The sequence below is a fragment of the Hylobates moloch genome, unplaced genomic scaffold (assembly GCF_009828535.3).
Source record: "Hylobates moloch isolate HMO894 unplaced genomic scaffold, HMol_V3 SCAFFOLD_17, whole genome shotgun sequence".
Classification (NCBI taxonomy): Eukaryota; Metazoa; Chordata; class Mammalia; order Primates; family Hylobatidae; genus Hylobates; species Hylobates moloch.
Genome location: NW_026652292.1, coordinates 70,025,023 through 70,043,726, shown reverse-complemented (window position 1 = coordinate 70,043,726; position 18,704 = coordinate 70,025,023). Strand labels below are relative to the sequence as shown.

Genomic DNA, 18,704 nt, shown 5'->3' with positions numbered 1-18,704 from the left:
AGCCGGCCCGCCCACCAGCTCAGAGGCAGAGTTCTCCGCGGCGTCTCCTCGGGTTTCTTGTCAGAGGGCCCCAGGCGCCTAGGGAGTCGTTACCGCCCTGGCATTCAAATAACTCCCGCGAGAGGCGGAAATCCCGCGAGACTGCCAACAGAGAGTAGGGAAGTGGAAAAGTGGAGCCTGCACCGCCCGCTCTCTGCACCCCCGGAGACCGCCCCGGTCTCACGCATGCGCAGAGGGCCGATCCAGTTCTTTTTCGGCTGGAATGGGGACTTTGTGAGTTAGGCCGGAAGTGGTGTTGCGGAGGGAATTGTGGGAAGAGCGGAGGTGCAGCTTTACTGGAGAGACCTGAGGCTTGCAACGCTGGGCTGGAGGTGAGGCGAAAGAAGGGCATCCTCTGATGGGAGTGGACCGGAGTCCGCTAAAGCGAAACATTCCAGGGTTCGTTGCGGGAAGTACAGTCTGGTTTTGACCCCCGTATGAATTCAGGGAAGGTGAGAGCAGAAGCAATCCGGGCCTGAAGGGCTATTATTCTAGGGTCGGCCGACGGGTTCAGGCCAAAGTTCATTGAAATCCTAGCTGGGTCCCTGGAGGACGAGAAAACCGGTCGGGAGTCTCCTGGGAAGAGGGTCATGTTTTAATCTAGCTAAAGCTGGTACCTGGCAGTTTCCGCTCTTTAGGCCTAGTGTACTAATGTGTGCGCAATGTCAAAACAGGAAACAAAGGGAAATGCAAGAGATGGAAGGTAATTTTTAAGTTAGTGGCTGTATGACAGATTTCCAGTGCCTTCAGGAAGGTATCCAGCCTTATAAATCCTTTTTTAAAATAGACGATTTTAAACAGACAAAAGGTAAAAACAAAACTATAACACATGTGTACTCACCACTGAATTGGAGAAATAAATGATTATATAAACGATGGAAGTCCTTTGTCAGCCCTACCCCATCTCATTCTCTTCCCTTTTGCCTAATGAAACCACTCTCCCAACCATCTTTATGCAATCTGTAATGTGTACATCTTTTTGGAGCTAGCTTGTTTTACATAATGTTTTTGAGATTTGTCAGTGTTGTGTAACTCCACCTTATTCATCTTAATAGCTGAACGGATATTCTGTTATTTTAATATGTCACTGTTCATTGTTTAGTATCTCCAGTGCCTGACATACTTTAGGTACTGTAGGTAGCTAAATGTTAGTTGAATGTATGGCTGCTGTAGCATTTGAACTAAGTACAAAAGAATAAATAGGACTTAATATGACCCAACAAGAGTATTCCAGGCAAAAGGAATACTAGCCAAAAGCAGAGACATGAAAGTGCATGAACTATTTCAAGAATTTCCATACTTTTAGTACTGAAATGTAGAATGTATGGAGATCATGTGATGAAGGAGAAACCTGGAAAGATGAGGCTTAAGCTTAAAGGATATTATCCTGAAGAGCTTACACAAGCTCGGTGCCATTAAATGCTTTTCCAGTTATGAAGAAGCTGATTAGAGCTGTATTTTCAGAAGATGATACTCACAGCACACTAGAGATATATCTTAGGATATAAAAGATCAATGACAGGGAATTTTAGACTATCAAGCATTATAACAATAACAATCATTGCATTAAGCAAGTAAGACCACCAGCCAGACTAAAAATCCTAAAACATTTTCCTAGTCCATCATATTATCACATTCCTAAACAATTACTAATATTTCATATTTTCTTCTGACAAACTTGCAACATTTTCTACTTCGGCCTCTCACTTAGAAGATACCTCACATCCTATTCAGTTAAAAAAGAACTTCCCCATGCTTTCATCACCACATCTACCAGACCTGTTCCCTAATATACTGCCACTGCTATTACTATAGATGAACTGTCTGATTTAGGAGGGAGAGTAAACCCTTTAAAAATGCCTTTTTAATACAATAGTAACTGAACTAGTGTTATAAACTTTCAAGGGGCAATTGAAACATGAATAGTAAGAATATGAAAGAATGGAATAGTTAAAAGACAATTGCTTCTAAGAGAATAATGATCCATATATAGTAATATAAAAATAAGATACTTTTTTAATGTATGTTTCTTTTTTTCAGGTAGATTTAGGTTCTAAGCTTTAAAAGCTAAATCTAAATTTACATGTATGTTTTTATAGGATCATTGTTTCTACTATTTCTTAACATAAGCAGTTTATTATGAAGTAGAATCTTTGACAATCCTGTTTGAAATAATATGTTTTATTAGCCTTTGTCTTACATATTTCCCAGTTGTCCAAATATAGTTGGATAACTTATTTGTTACTGACTGTGATAAAAATAGAAGGTACAGTGTACAGTTTACTACAGGTGTCATTAATTTTCTCATTCTCTCAAATGCATTGAGTAACTACCATACAGCAAGCACTATTCTAGGAACAGGTAGATAAGATTTATTAGTGGAAAATCACTTACCTAAAACCACATCATATAACCATGTTAATGCACCTTGGTGTATGAGAAACTTTCAACTACAAATATTTGATTACCTTAATTGCAATTCTTAAGGGAGGCTAAGTAGATGGATAGCTGAATAAAGTTATTACTTGGAAATGTTGCCATGTAGCCACAGGAGCCAATTTCAGTGCGCACATCTTAAGCATCAGTGTACACATGTATAGGTCTTTGGTGTTTTGGCCAGCAGAACCCACCTGGGTTATGGAATCACACTGGTGTACTTGATCGTGTTTGTGTAGAACGTGCTCTGATTTACATTGAGTACTAATTGAGCATGTCTGTTTAAATTAAAGTTCTGGAACTTATGGTTAGGCCAGAACCTCAGGTTTGAACTTCTCCCCTAAAGTTCCTCTGGCTTCTCATTAAAGCCGCTTTCAGAGATACAAGTAAAGAAAGTCAAACAAAAGACTGTAGCATGTTTTGTTTAACGTTTTGTTTAGCACTTTTTCTGGAGCTATATATGGTAAATATCTAGGGAGAGGTGGCAGAAGGACAAAAGTGTAGTAGTTTGAGGTTTCTTGGGGGAAAGTTGAAGCATTAAAACATGTTAGCATCCGTATATGAACCTTTAACTATGGAAGGAAGAGTCAGTATTCCCTTTCAGGCAGCTGTTTATCTGGCTTAGACTGCCTCAAGGCTGTGTATTGCCCTTCAACTTTTCTTATGCATTAGAAAGAGATCTAGATGCATTTGCCTTCAGCAGTGTGGTTCTGGTCTAATACATTGATGACCACCCACTGTGCTGGGACATCCAAGATGTATGTACCATAAACTCTTTGGTCCTGCTAATGTCTTTGGCAGAGGACATAAAACCTCCTAAGAAAAGCTTTGTCTCTTTCCAGCCAAGGTTAACTATTTGTGACATGTCATCTTTCAAGGAAGCATCTAACCAAGATTAAGTCAAAGGCATCTACCAGGTCCTGAATTCTCTCCCAGATGCACACCTTTTAAGGTGCAATCAGGTACCATATGTAATCTGTAGCTATTTAACCATCGTTAAAGCATTTAGGACTTTGATTTCCTAGAAGAACTCATGGTCTACAAAATAATTGTATTAAAAGGTAAAAAACCTGATCAGGAAAAAGAGGTTTAGGGCCAAACTATACAACTTTTTAACTAGACCAATAACACAAAGTGTTTTAAAATGTACCCAGGATTTATTTTAATCAGATATGGTAAGATATGCAGATGTGAAAATGATTGTTATTAAAGAAGAAATTTTTATACTCATGGATCCCTAGAAACAGGAAGCATGGCACCTTACACCATGCAAGGGTGCCATACCTGGAAGCAGCAGGGTCAGTGGGGAGAGGAAATACAAGGAAACTGCAGGAAAGCCTTTATTTGGTTTTCTTAGGAAGGAATGGGCAAAACTGGATAAGCAGACTTGAACAGGTTTAAAATTGGCTAGTTTAAATAGTTCTGGCTGACTTGGGGCATCGGGGATATCCCTAGTTGCCTGGTAGCTGGTCTGGAGTGATTAGGATAGGGCACTATTGGCCAGGAGTATAAGAACCCAAGATGTCTGTGTTGGGAGTAGAGGGATTCTGGATTGGTTAGTTTGCTTAGGAATTAGCTAACCCTGGGAGAGGTAGTACCTCTCCAGTCATCAAGGACCCACCTAGATACCAAATGATTAACAATACAAAAATAAGAAAGTACAATTAATACAAACAGTCATATAAAGATACAGTATTAACATAGTTAAGATGTGGAAATTTTAATAAATAAACACTACAGTAAATGTAAGACTGCACCCCTCCCAAAAAATTTGAGATAATTTGATGGAAAGGTGTGTAAGGAAGGGTTGAAACTACTGTTATGGTCATAAGACTGAAATATACTATGATCCAAGAGAGCAGTGCAGCACTACCAAGGCAGGCATGACCAAGATAGGTACGGCCAAGCAAAAAGGAAGTATGTATGGTGAATAAGCTATACTCCTTCATGGCTTGCTGTATTCTGTTTTGTTAATATACTTTCCAACTCCTGATGCCAACTTCTGGGTTTTACTGTCGCTATTTTTCTATTTACCAATCTCAATTGAAGTGGTTTGCCTTACAGAAATAGGCCTAAGCCAATATAAGATAGTGATAAAGAGAACTATAGACTGTTTGCCTCACCATCCATGATCTTGGATATCATAAAGGCCCCCATAGCTGGCAGTAATATTACTTTGTACTGTGATGCTTTAATGTCTTATCTCTGGTCTTATTCCCAGGTCAAGGATGCATTCCAGGAAAGTTCCATAAAAATACACCATCAACTCCAACCTGATACTTGACCTAGCCATGGAAAACCTCATTGGCTCCTCACTAGATCAGACCATAAAAATGATTCAGGAATGAAAATCTAAGATAAATTCCCACCACTTCAAGATGTTCTTATACAAGTCAACAGTCTAGCAGATCAGCTAGTCTCTTTCATCATCAAGCAGACATACTCAAGGTACCAACACAGCAAAGGCACAAAATGTCTCTATATCAGTATTTTTCATGGTATATGTGAGACCCATTAGTGAGGCATGAAATCAATTCTGTGAGTCACAATGAACGTTTTTTTAAAAAACAAAATAAAATGTAAAATGCCAAAGTGTTTTGCATGAATCCTTTGCCTGAATTGTGCACATAGCAAGGAATGCTGAGGTCAATTTCAATATGTGAGACGGGTATTTGATGGAGGAGATATGATGAATAGAATGTATATTGGCTAAGAAATGGTTTTCAGTCATTGATTCCTGGGTGTCTTGCTTGATTTTCTTAATAGCAAGGTTAATGTTGTATAGTCAAGTTTTATATTACAATTACTTGCAACTAGTTGTGAAGTCTGAGATATTCAATTCAATTGCAAACTTTGAGTGTAGTTTTTGAAAAGATGTTATTTAGACTATATTTTTTTCTTCTTTTTTGAGTTAGTGCCATTTATAACATTTTAATCAAACTGGAACAAATTGCTATTAAAATGGATCATTTCTTTATTAAAAGAAAGAGGAATAGTGAAGTGAAATATACAGAAGCATGTTCAAGTTCATCTGTTGAATCTGGAATTGTGAATAGTGACAATATTGAGAAAAATACTGACTCCAATCTGCAAACTTCAACTTCATTTGAGCCACATTTCAAAAAGAAAAAAGTAAGTGCAAGACGTTATAATGAAGATTACTTAAAATATGGCTTTATCAAATGTGAAAAACCCTTTGAAAATGACAGACCTCAGTGTGTTATTTGTAATAATATTCTTGCGAATGAAAGCTTAAAACCTTCGAAATTAAAAAGGCACTTAGAAACTCAGCATGCTGAACTTATTGATAAGCCTCTTGAATATTTTCAAAGAAAGAAAAAAGACATAAAGTTATCAACACAATTTCTTAGTTGTTCTACTACTGTTAGTGAGAAAGCCTTATTATCATCATATTTAGTTGCATATCGTGTGGCAAAAGAGAAAATAGCTAACACAGCTGCTGAAAAAATTATTCTTCCAGCATGTTTGGATATGGTGCGTACGATATTTGATGATAAATCAGCTGATAAATTAAAAACTATACCTAATGATAACATAGTATCTCTTCGAATTTGTACTATTGCAGAACATTTAGAAACAATGCTTATTACTCGTTTACAGTCTGGTATAGATTTCGCAATCCAGCTTGATGAAAGCACTGATATTGGAAGCTGCACAACACTTTTAGTGTATGTCAGATATGCGTGGCAAGACGATTTTATGGAGGATTTTTTGTGTTTTTTAAATTTAACCTCACACCTAAGTGGATTAGATATTTTTACAGAATTAGAACGGTGCATAGTTGGCCAATATAAATTAAACTGGAAAAACTGTAAAGGAATTACAAGTGATGGCACAGCAACCATAACTGGAAAACATAGCAGAGTAATTAAAAAATTACTAGAAGTTACTAATAATGGTGCTGTGTGGAATCATTGTTTTATATATCGTGAAGGTTTAGCATCCAGAGAAATTCCACAGAATCTCATGGAAGTATTGAAAAATGCAGTGAAAGTTGTTAATTTTATTAAAGGAAGCTCATTGAATAGCCGGCTTCTTGAAACATTTTGTTCAGAGATTGGAACTAATCATACCCACTTACTATATCATACCAAAGTTCGTTGGTTGTCTCAAGGGAAAATACTAAGCAGGGTTTATGAGCTCAGGAATGAGATTCACTTTTTTCTCATTGAAAAAAAATCTCATTTGGCAAATATTTTTGAAGATGATACTTGGGTAACAAAATTGGCATATTTAACTGATATTTTTAGCATTCTTAATGAACTGAGTTTAAAACTACAGGGGAAAAACAGTGATGTATTCCAACATGTTGAACGTATCCAGGGATTTCGAAAGACATTATTGTTATGGCAAGTAAGACTTAAAAGTAATCGTCCTAGCTATTACATGTTTCCAAGATTTTTGCAACATATTGAAGAGAATATTATTAATGAAGACATTTTGAAAGAAATAAAATTAGAGATACTGTTGCATCTCACTTCTCTGTCTCAAACTTTTAACCATTTCTTTCCAGAAGAAAAGTTTGAAACATTAAGGGAAAACAGTTGGGTAAAAGATCCATTTGCTTTTCGAAACCCTGAATCAGTAATTGAGTTAAACTTGGTGCCTGAAGAAGAGAATGAATTATTGCAGCTTAGTTCTTCATATACATTGAAGAATGATTATGAGACCTTAAGTTTATCAGCATTTTGGATGAAGGTAAAGGAAGACTTTCCATTGTTAAGTAGAAAGAGTGTCCTGCTATTACTACCATTCACAACAACTAGTTTGTGTGAACTAGGGTTTTCCATCTTAACCCAGTTAAAAACAAAGGAAAGAAATGGGCTGAATTGTGCAGCAGCTATGCGGGTAGCATTATCTTCCTGTGTTCCAGACTGGAATGAACTTATGAACAGGCAAGCACACCCATCATAGTAAATAAAAATCTTACCTAGTTTTTGTTTTTGTATTTCTTATTTTGTAGTATTTTCTATGTTATATTTAAATGGTACTATAACATTGTGATACTTTTGTTATGTTTTAATTTTTGTTATATTTAATAAAATTATTTTATGTTCATTGAACAAAAATTTAATGAATTTCTGTTAGAGGCCAGGAGTTATTCCAGAGACATTTGGGATACAAAAGTGAACAAAACAGATAATTCCCTAGTAGAGTTTATATCCTGGCAAGGATAAATTGACAATAAACCTAATAAATAAGCTTTATAATATTTAGAAGCTATTAAGTGCTATGGAAAGAGTAGTAAGAAGGAAGGTCAGGGAAGCACTGGGGAACCAAACCATGAAGGTTTCTGTAGACCATTATTGGGCCTCTGGCTTTTGTCAGTGGACTAGAGAACAGTTGAAGGGTTTAAGTGAAGGAGAGAAATGATCTGAGCTAGGTTTTAAAAGACACTCTGGTCACTATTTTAAATTCTTAGGGTAAGTGTGAATTAGATGTTACTTTCCCCTCACTGGGCATGGTGGCTCAGACCTGTAATCCCAGCACTTTGGCAGGCCATGACAGAAGGATCTGTTGAGCCCGGGAGTTCAAGACCATCCTGGACAACATAGTGAGACCTTGTTCTACTAAAAATGTTTTTAAAATAAGCCAGGTGTGGTGGTTCACACCTGTAGTCCCAGCTACTCAGGAGGCTGTAGCAGAAGGGTGGCTTGAGCTCAGGAGTTTGAAGTTGCAGTCATCTATGATTGCACCACTGCAGTCCAGCCTGGGCAACAGAGTGAAACCCTGTCTCAAAAAACTTAAATGTTACTTCCCTAAAAAAAAACCTTTTCTAACCACCCTAGGGTAAATCTTCCATTATTCCTTTTATTTCTTTGTTTTCCTTGTAGTATATAATTTGTAATAATTTTGATTACTGATTGTCATTCTGCCACCCTGGAGTATATAATTTTTAATTATCTGATTACTATTATTCTTCCATAGTAGGGGAGATGATGTCCATTTGCCTGATACATAGTATGTATTCAATATACATTTGCTAAAGAATAAATGAATCAATAATACCTAACATCTCTAATTTGCAGTCATTCCCAAGAGTAATTATTAAATATGTGGCAAATTTCTTTGCCTTTTTTACTTTTAAAAATCTAATTTTGACATAACTTCTGTAACCATCCAGAAACGGCATTGATGTTGCTTCTTCACGTTGTTCCTGATGCTTAAGCAAGGTATATTGCGTAATATACAATATAGTCTTCAAACTAATTTCAACTTCTGCATCTCTGTGTACTCCCTTATCCCACTGGGTGATATTATTTGGCATGGTCATTCTCATTAAAACCATACAGGGTAGCAATTCCTTTCCATCTGCTACCATGCCTAGCCTTATTTAATTTTTCAGATTTTCTATTCTATTGAAGGTAATTGATTTTTTCTTTTTTTTGATGCTTGAAATAAAGTGTTGAAAAACAATTCTCTGTGAATAGCTCATATTTCTGCACAGTCCGAATCCCCTATTTGACCGTGTTCACATCCAAATTGAGAATGTATAAAGGAAACATTCCAGGATAGTGAAGCTAGAGATAGCACCTCCCCTAGAGACATCCCAGGGAAGTAAAGATAAAGCCTTCTCTTTTCTCACGCCAGGAGGGGAATTTGCTTACATTCCAGAAATAATGAGTAATCTCTCTGGAGAAGATGGGCAGACATGTCGGCAGCCCCATAAAAGCCTAGAGACTTAAAATTTGGGGCTCCTCTTCTGTAGTGCAACCCACTCCATGCAGAGGTAACACCTGACCCTTACTGTATTACATTATAGGAATTGGAGCATAGGGAACACACACAATGCTACTCTGGCTGCTGTTTTTGCTATGAATAAGAAATTGTGTCTCTGATCCAGAGAGTGTGTGTTTCTGTGTGTCTCCTCTGTAAAATCTCTTTTACCATGTAAGGTAACATTCATGGGTTTCAGGGAGTGGGATGTAGACATCTTTGGGGAGGCCATTATTAAGCCTACTCTAGCACCCTCTGGTCCCCAAAGACTCATCCATCCCATGTGAAAAATACATTCACCCATCCTAAGGTCCCCATAAATCTCAACCCATTATAGCATCAGCTCAAGTTCAAATCTCATCTAAGTTTCATCAACTAAAAAGTCCGAAATCTCATATCTAAATTAGATATGGGTGCAGCTCTGAGTATATTCTGGGGCAAAATTTTTTATCTAAGGACCTATGTAACTAGAAAGCAAGTTCTGTGCTCTAAAACAGTAGTGCGACAGAAATAGGGTAACAGTCATAGATGTTCCCATTCAAAAAGGGAGAAAAGGAAAGCTAAAAAGAAGACACCAGCCAATCCCTTTCAAAATCCCATGGACAAACTGCATTAGGTTACTAAGCCTGGGAATAGCTGTGGCTCCTGCACCTGCCCTCTGTACCTGGGGGGTCCACCCTCAGAGCCATCCTTTTTGATGAGGAGTACCACATGTCTGCTACTAAATAGTTTTATTAGCCCATTTCCTGCTGGTAGAATTTAGGGAACTTGGTTGCCTTCTTTCATTTCAACGACTTTGTCCCTTTTAGTCCAATTTGACAGTGTTTCTATTGGTAAACAAAGCATTGTGAGTCATAGGGATTCACTCCATTGAAAGAGGCTTCTCAACAGATGTTTCCTGAATAATCCTATCTCTAGTTGGGGCTTCTGCTGAGATTGGTTGAGGGGGTTTGTGAGTCACATGGCTCTTCAAAGAGCCCTCTGTGTATCTGAGTACTGTAATCTTTTGTGCTTCCTAAGCAGTAGCAAAAGACTACCCACACTTACAAATAGTTAAGATAATAAATTTCATATTTGCCACAATTTAAAATTCAAAAACTTTTTAAAGAAGGATGTGCAGCCATATTGTTGGCTTTCTCACCAGAGCATGTTTTCCTTACAGTGGATCTCTTAGCTTTGGCATCTTTTGCAATCTGGATAGGCTGAGAATTTCTCAAATCATCAAATCATAGTTTCATTTTCTAACAGTTCTCTCAGTTTATCCCTTTTCTCTCTCATTTTTCTAAAAGCAACAAGAAAAATTCAAGTCAGACCTTAACCACTGCTTGGAAACTTCAACTATACAAGTTCATTGCTTAAAAGTTCTGTTTTCTTACAATTATAGGACATAATTCATCTAAGCTTTCTACCACTGTATACAAGAACCCTCTTTCCTTTAGTTTCCAAAAATATGTTTCTCAATTTCTTGTGAGCCCTCACCAGCAGCACTTTTAACATCTATGTTTCTATAGTTTATGGTGTGTTAAGATTTTCTCTGATATGATACAGGATTTCTCTACCATGCTGTTCACTTCCAAGCCCTCATAACACCCGTATTTTTACTAACAGCCTATTTGAGCATATTTAGGCCTCTTCTATCATATTCCTAAGAATTCTTCCAGTCTCTCTACAGATTATCCAAATCCAAATTACTTCTGTAATTTTAGTATTTGTTACAGCAAAGTTGTCATAATTTGGGGCCAGAAAAATCTCTCTCGATGACTGAACTCACCTATTCTCCAATCTTGCTTTTTCTTCCTTCCTCGTGGACTCTGGTCAAGATTAAACAAGAATAATAGTCCTACTCCTGGTGATTCCCAAGTACAACCTTACAAATGAAGGGAAAAGGGGGCAGAAAGAGTGATGGTTTCAGGTACCCAAATCTGTATTTGTTTCCTATTGCTGCTTTAGCAAATTGCCACATAGTGGCTTAAAGCAACGTAAATTTATTCTTCTTTGGAGTCCAATGTATACTGGGCAAAAGTCGAGGTGTCAGCAGGATTCATTCCATCTGGATTATTCAGGGAAGAATGTTTCCTTACCCTTCCAAGCTTCTGAAGTCTGCCTGCGTCCCCTGTCTTATGGCTCCTTCCTGCATCTTCAGAGCCAGCAGCATAATATCTTCAAGTATCTCTCTGCTTTTGCCATCACATTATTTTCTCTGTGTCTCTGATTTACCTGACTTCCTCCTGTAAGGACTCCTAAGATTACAATGGACTCATCCAGATCATCCAGTATAATCTCCCCATCTCAAGATCCTTAATTTAATCACATCTGCAAAGGCCTTCTTACTATGTAAAGTAACGTATTCATAGGCTCCAGAGTTTAGGACATGGACATCTTTGCTGGGCTATTTTTCAGCCTTCCACAACAGACAATAAACACACAGAACGTATTAGATAAGCATTCAAAACCATCACTGAGAGCACACTATGAAACACTATTCTAAGGCCTTTAAATGCATAATCTCTCTTCATTCTCTGGCAATCAAGAATTCTGGCCAAGAAAAGAAACACAGTTTTCAATAAGGAAGCTCAGAAATTATTGATAACTCATAATGATTAAGAGAACAAAGTGAAAATGCCTTAGCATTGTGCTCAATGGTTTTAAGATATGACCCTAACTTTCCTGTCCAATCTCCATCTGCATCCTGTTTACCAATCAAACTAAACTTTCAACTGTTTTCAGAAGCTCCACGGTTTTTCCTTTTCTGCCTTTGCTCAGGCAATTCGTTCCATCTGAAATCTCTTTTCCGCCACCTGTGTATATCAGCATACTACTATTTCTTGTAGAAATTTATATAAGTGGAGTAATAGTTTGTGTTCTTTTACATCTAGCTTCTTTCATTCAGCATATTTTGAAAAGATGTCATTTTTTTGTATTGCTAAATAATACTCTATTATATGATGATATTACAAGTTATTAATCTATTCTTCTCTTGTTGGACATTTGCATTGTTTACTGTTTTGAGTTACGAATTAAGCTGCTACAAACATGGGCACAAATCTTTGCATAGATGTATTTTCATCTTTCCTTTGGTAAATACCTAGAAATGGAATATCTTCTTTGGTGAGGCATTTGTTCAACTATTTTGCCAATTTTAAGATGTGGTTGTCTTTCTTATTTTTGAGTTTGTTGGATATAAAAAGCTCCAGGAATAAATGCTCGGTGCCATGAAGTAAAACGAGCACTCAGGCAAAAGTTTAATCCTCTCAGCAAGGCAATTGACTTCAGCAGAAGGGTGCCACTTGTGTCAATTAAGATCGCAAGAGCACAGAGAACAAAGGAGACTGGGGGGTTTTTATATCCTTAACGCAATTCCTACTTCTGTGTCCCTCCCCCATGGGCTAGGGTTGGACTGCATGATCTGAGCTGAACCTATTGGCTACTTGTACATATTTTTCTAAATATAAAAGGGGAGGGGGATGTGAGGTACAGAGGTGGAGCATGTGAGATGTGCAGTTTCGGGGACACGATGGGTGCAGGTAACCAGGGGAACAGATGTGAGTTATTGATTAGGGATGACAGAAAAAGGGTAGGCTGTTTTACAGTAACTAGGGGCAAGGAGGAACAGGAAAGTTGAATTTTTTTTTTTTTTTTTTTTGAGACAGAGTCTCGCTCTGTCACCCAGGCTGGAGTGCAGTGGCACAATCTTGGCTCACTGCAAGCTCTGCCTCCTGGGTTCACGCCATTCTCCTGCCTCAGCCTCTCCGAGTAGCTGGGACTACAGGCGCCCGCCACCACGCCCAGCTAATTTTTTTTTGTATTTTTAGTAGAGACGGGGTTTCACCGTGGTCTCGATCTCCTGACCTCATGAGCGGCCCGCCTCGGCCTCCCAAAGTGCTGGGATTAAAAGCGTGAGCCACCGCGCCCAGCCAGGAAAGTTGAATTTGAGAACAAAAGACAAGGAAGTTAGCAGGCTACATTTTTGAAGAGAAACTCGGAGAAATTCATTGTATCTTACAATTCCTCCCTTTTAAATTTTCTTACGATTTTTCTCTTCAAACTCTTTAACATGTCTTGGCTTTGCTGTTTGTTTTGATCTTCTAAAAGGAAAAGCTTACTTGAATAAGGTGGAGGAGAACTAAGGGAGGCTTTAGTAAGTGCTGTTTGTACAATCTTTTGTATTTGCCCATGGATGCATGGTATGACACATCACCTAACAAGTTCACCTAGTACGATTGCAAGAGAAATAAGAATTGAGGCTATGATTCCTTTCTATTTACCAAACCACTTTCCTAGCCATTCTGAAATAGGGTCATTGACTTCAGAATTTTTAGTTAATTCATCGGATAAAGCGGTAAATCCGTGCAAGGCCTTTGTTATGCTTCCATTGGGAGCAGTGTTGTTTGGGATGAAGGTACAATATTGGGTTTTAATTATAACACAAACCCCGCCTTTTTTGGCTAATAACATGTGTAGAGCTATTCTGTTTTCCCAAGCCATTTGGCTAGTAGGCCTTAACTGGTCAGCTATTCCTTTGATAGCATCCTTGGTGTAATTAATAAACCGTTGCTGATTATAATAGATGTAATTTATCCAAGCTACATTTTTATTAATAGTTACCGGTGGAAATATGGGTTTAAATTCTGCAACTATTTGGTCATGGACTTTGAATCTGTTAGGCACTTCTTGTGGGACTCCAATGACGTCTATGTTAACTTGAGAGTCAAAAGACCCATAAGGGGCTTTTCTTCTTCTTGTTTTTTTTGGTGGGGGAGGTGTTGTGGTTTTTCTTTTTCTGGTTGATGAAATGTCAGGGTGAAAGGGAAAGCCAATTGGACAAGAGCGTAAGTACCACTCCAGTTACCTGGCAGAGTGTCCAGTAAGTGTTCACCACAATACCACCATACATCTGTTTGAGGATGACTAAAGGCAGACTGATGGGTAAGCTCCTGGAAAGGCTTAAGCTCATGGCATCCCATTAAGCTTCCAAGGAATGCCAAATTCTCCCCCTGTGGTGACAGACACAAGGTGAAATTGAGGTCGGGAAAAGGAAGCTGAATGGTCCTCGGGGGCTGACTCGCAGGGTGTTGGACTTCGGGACATAGTGGAGAGAGAGCCTGGCATGATTTGTTGACCCAAGCCGTAGAATCCTGGAAGAGAGCTACCATGCAGCCCATGCCCGGTCGAATGGGAGACCATCCGAGTGGAAAGGGGACTCTGGGCCTCCAGCCAACCATGCACACAAGCATAACAACTGCTTTTATTTAATGTGCTTGGGAGGTGAGCATGCGCAATGTGTTTAGGAAGCTGTATGCATGCCATCGGAGGCTTTCTTCCATTTTCCAGGGGAGTGCCCCTGGCAAGTCGGCAAGTCATACTGCACCATTTTGTCTCTTAATGTACATGCCCTGGAAGTTGCTTCTCCCTGGTCTCTGCATTCAATTAACAGTTTAGTGCCGCAGGTGTGGACCATAAGGAAATGGCCTCTCCCTGGTGTCAGCTGCCAATTTATTACTTTTAAAGAGGCAATGTAATAAGTGCCAAACCATCACCTGACATTCCTAGTGGGTGTGGGAAGAGCCTTCTCCTGCTCCACTCATGCCTGTCTAACTACATGTAACACACAGAACTTTTTCTTTTTTTTTTTTAAGCTCATCAGCTAATGCTAGTGCTTTTTATGTGTGGCTGAAGTTAGTGTTAGTGTTATGCTAGTGTTAGTGTTTTTTATGTGTGGTTTATTCCAATGTGGCCCAGGGAAGCCAAAAGATTGGACAACCCTGTTTTTTAGATACATGCCTTTGTCAGATACATGTATTGCAAATACATCCCAATTTGTGGATTGCTCATTTTCTTAGTGGCACTTTTTGAAGAGCAGAATTTCTTAGCTTTGATAAATGTCAATACATAAATTTGTTTTCTGACTTTTGGTATGTAGACCGAAAATAAAATAGATATAAATATAAATATCCCCAAGAGCATAAATAATAGCAACATGTAGTAAAATAATTAAGAAGTTATGTATTTTGGATGTTTATTACCTTTGCTTTTATTTATTTATTTTTTTGAGACAGAGTCTCACTTTGTAGCCCAGGCTGGAGTGCAGTGGCACAATCTCAGCTCACTGCAAGCTCCACCTCCCAGGTTCACACCATTCTCCTGCCTCAGCCTCCCAAGTAGCTGGGACCAAAGGCACCCGCCACCACGCCCAGCTAATTTTTTGTATTTTTAGTAGAGACGGGGTTTCACCATGTTAGCCAGGATGGTCTCGAACTCCTGACCTCGTGATCCACCCACCTCGGCCTCCCAAAGTGCTGGGATTATAGGTGTAAGCCACTGCACCCAGCCTGATTTTAATATAATTTATTTTATTGTAAGTTTATATAATTTAATTTTTAATATGACTGTGTTTAACAAATGGCTCACAGATTTTTGATACATTTTTGAAAATATATCTGTCAAATATTGTCAGCCAGTTTCAGTGCATGACTGCCTGTGGTATCATTTAACATGACCCTCTATCCTCTATATTTCCTGAAAACTGTAGTTAAATCTGAAGGTTTGCTAGATGCAGATTAGATAGATAGATAGACAGACAGATGCATGGATACTTCAGAAGTGGTGCTGTGTATTTCCTGTTGCCTCACACATCAAGATGAAGTCATGTTTTGAGGGTTTGTGAGGTATGAAAGACTTCTTCCCTCAAAACAAACTCATCCCCCATGACAATAAATAAGATGAATAGAAACAAAATGAAAAAGGAGTAAACCATGAGGGAAAAGAGAAAAGAAAAGGAATTGTCAGAAACAGAATTTGGGATGGTGGAAAGAAAATGAGGAAGGGGTAACAATTTAGTTGGCCAGTGAAGGCCGAAACCTCAGCTGGCTAGTGGGGAAAGAGAATGTAAGCTGTGAAGAAAGTTGTTTGATGCCACGAACCCTCAAAAGGAAGAGGAACTGGAAGAACGGTCTGTCACTAAGATGAAAGTGGGAGTGGATGTAGGGCTGGAAGTCAAAAAGGTAGTTGGAAGTCCAAGAATGCCCTTCCTAATCCTGTGCAGCAACATATTTCCTGAAGAGTAGACCAAAGATTCTATGTTGTGGGGTACCAGGCATCACTGACACCAGAGCTTCTACTAAAAATGTGGTGAGAGAGGAGGGATAAGTGAAAATCTTTATACTGAATAGTGAGATTCTCCCAGCCACCTTCCCCGACTCAGCTCCACATTGCTAACATCCAGGCTTATATCCTTCCAGGTAGAAAAAAGGAATATTAGGCCAGGCACGATGGCTCATGCCTGTAATCCCAGCACTTTGGGAGGCTGAGGTGGGAGGATCACGAGGTCAGGAGACCGAGACCATCCTGGGTAACATGGTGAATCCCCATCTCTACTAAAAATACAAAAAAAATTAGCCAGGCGTGGTGGCGGGCGCAAGAAAAAAAAAGGAATAATACTCTCTGGAAAAACGGACTGTCCAATTGTAGTTCCCACAATTCCCTCATGTCATGTGAGGGACTCAGTGGGAGGTAATTGAATCACGGGGGTGGGTCTTTCCCATTCTCATAATAGTGAATAAGTTTCACAAGATCTGATGGTTTTATAAAGAGGAGTTCCCCTGCACAAGCTCTCTCTTGCCTACTGCCATGTAAGACATGCCTGTTGCCTTCTGTCAAATTACCCAGTCTCAGGTATGTCTTTATCTGCAGTGCGACAACAAACTAATACAGTTCCTTATGTTTTCCTGTGTTTGTAAAAATAATCAGCCAAAGGTCATCAGTTTATTTGAGGGAAACTTCTCACATTAAAGCCAGTCACCAAAACGGAAATAAGGCACTCAAAGGAAACAGACATTGGCAGAAGAAAATTTAAAAGAAAAATGAAAAACCTACATCTGTAATAAAAGCCTCAGAAATATTCACAAAACAGCAAGAGAAGATTATAAAAAGCAAAAAGACCTGAACATGTAGAACACAACTGTATATATATGTATATATAGATATATATAGTATAAATTTAAAAAATCAACAGAGAAGTTGGAAGATAATGATAAATTTATAGTCAAGAAAGTATAAGAAGACAAAGTAAAGAAAAAAGAGGAAAATATAGAAAATTAGAGACTAGGAAGTCTAACAAGGAAATCATTCCTATATGAGTAATAGGAATTTCAGAAAGAGAAAACAGAATTTGGAGGAGGGGAAATTACCAAAAAATTGAGAAAATATCTCAGTATTTAAAGACATGAGTTTGTAGGTTAAAAGGGCTCATGGATTGTCCAGTACAATGAAAAACAACTACTTTTGCCCAAGTTCATCTCTGAAATTTCATACTCCTAAGAATAGAAGGAAATTCTGGAAACTTCCAGATAGAAAAAAACAGGCCAAAGAATAAAAAACAGGCCAAAGAATAAAAAACAAAACAAACAACAACAAAAAAGGTAAAATAAACAGGAATAGGAAAATTGGTTCAGATTTCTCAACAGCAACACAGAAAACAATGGAACACAGTCTTCAAAATTTTGAAGGGAAATGCTTTGCAATGCAAAAATCTACCCAACCAAATTCTCAATCAAGTGTGAGGTTAGAATAATGACACTTTGAATTCTTATGCAAAAATCTCAGAAACCCAACCAAATTCTCAATTAAGTGTGAAGGTAGAATAATGACATTTTGAATTCTTATGCAAAAAATCTCAGAAAGTTTAGTCCCTGTGTATCTTCTCAAGAAGCTATTGGAAGATGTGCTCCATAAAACAAGAAAGAGGAGGATGTGAGATCTAGTTGTATTAGTTCGTTTTCATGATGCTCATAAAGACACACTTGAAACTGGGAACAGAAAGACGGTTAATTGGACTTACAGTTCTGCATGGCTGGGGAGGCCTCAGAATCATGGCATGAGGTGAAAGACACTTCTTACATGGCAGCGGCAAGAGAAAAATGAGGAAGAAGCAAAAGTGGAAACACCTGATAAACCCATCAGATCTTGTGAGACTTATTCACTATCACCAGAATAGCACAGGAAAGACCGGCCCCCATGATTCAATTACTCCCGCCCCACCTCCCCCCTACCCCCCCCAACCTAGCTCTCTCCCACAACACGTGGGAATTCTGGGAGATACAATTCAAGTTGAGATTTGGGTGGGGACACAGCCAAACCATATCATTCCACCCCGGCCCCTCCAAATGTCACGTCCTCACATTTCAAAACCAATCATGCCTTCTCAACAGTCCCTCAAAGTCTTAACTCATTTCAACATTAGCCCAAAAGTCCACGGTTCAAAGTTTCATCTGAGACAAGGCAAGTGCCTTCTGCCTATGAGCCTGTAATATCAAAAGCAAGCTAGTTACTTTCTAGATAATGATTACCTCCAGTGTAAACAAGAGGTTTACAACAAATAAAATGTCATAATGTCCCAAACAGAATAATGTCCCAAACAGAAACATCAAGAAATAGCATATAGGTGTTGTATTAGTCTGTTCTTGCATTGCTATAGATACCTGAAACTGCTCACT

At 38.6% G+C, this 18,704-nt stretch overlaps 1 protein-coding gene across 5 annotated transcripts; it reads left to right on the top strand.

Moving 5' to 3' along the window:
* Positions 1 to 32: 32 nt before the first annotated feature.
* On the top strand, positions 33 to 8,924 carry FAM200B (family with sequence similarity 200 member B). 5 transcript variants are annotated; one of them, XM_058430243.1, is made up of 3 exons: positions 33 to 371; positions 3,318 to 3,427; positions 4,697 to 8,924. In XM_058430243.1, the coding sequence occupies exon 3, from the start codon at positions 5,437 to 5,439 to the stop codon at positions 7,408 to 7,410; it is 1,974 nt and encodes a 657-aa protein (XP_058286226.1). In that variant the 5' UTR covers positions 33 to 371; positions 3,318 to 3,427; positions 4,697 to 5,436; the 3' UTR covers positions 7,411 to 8,924. The 5 variants fall into 5 exon arrangements, with proteins under 5 accessions (XP_058286226.1, XP_058286223.1, XP_058286222.1 ...); XM_058430240.1 differs by having other exon boundaries at positions 3,318 to 3,437; XM_058430239.1 differs by lacking the exon at positions 3,318 to 3,427.
* The last annotated feature ends 9,780 nt before the right edge of the window (positions 8,925 to 18,704 follow it).

What these genes read in the sequence shown, in the direction of transcription:
- FAM200B (XM_058430239.1), top strand. Translation starts at nt 5,437, where the DNA reads ATGGATCATTTCTTTATTAAAAGAAAGAGGAATAGTGAAGTGAAATAT.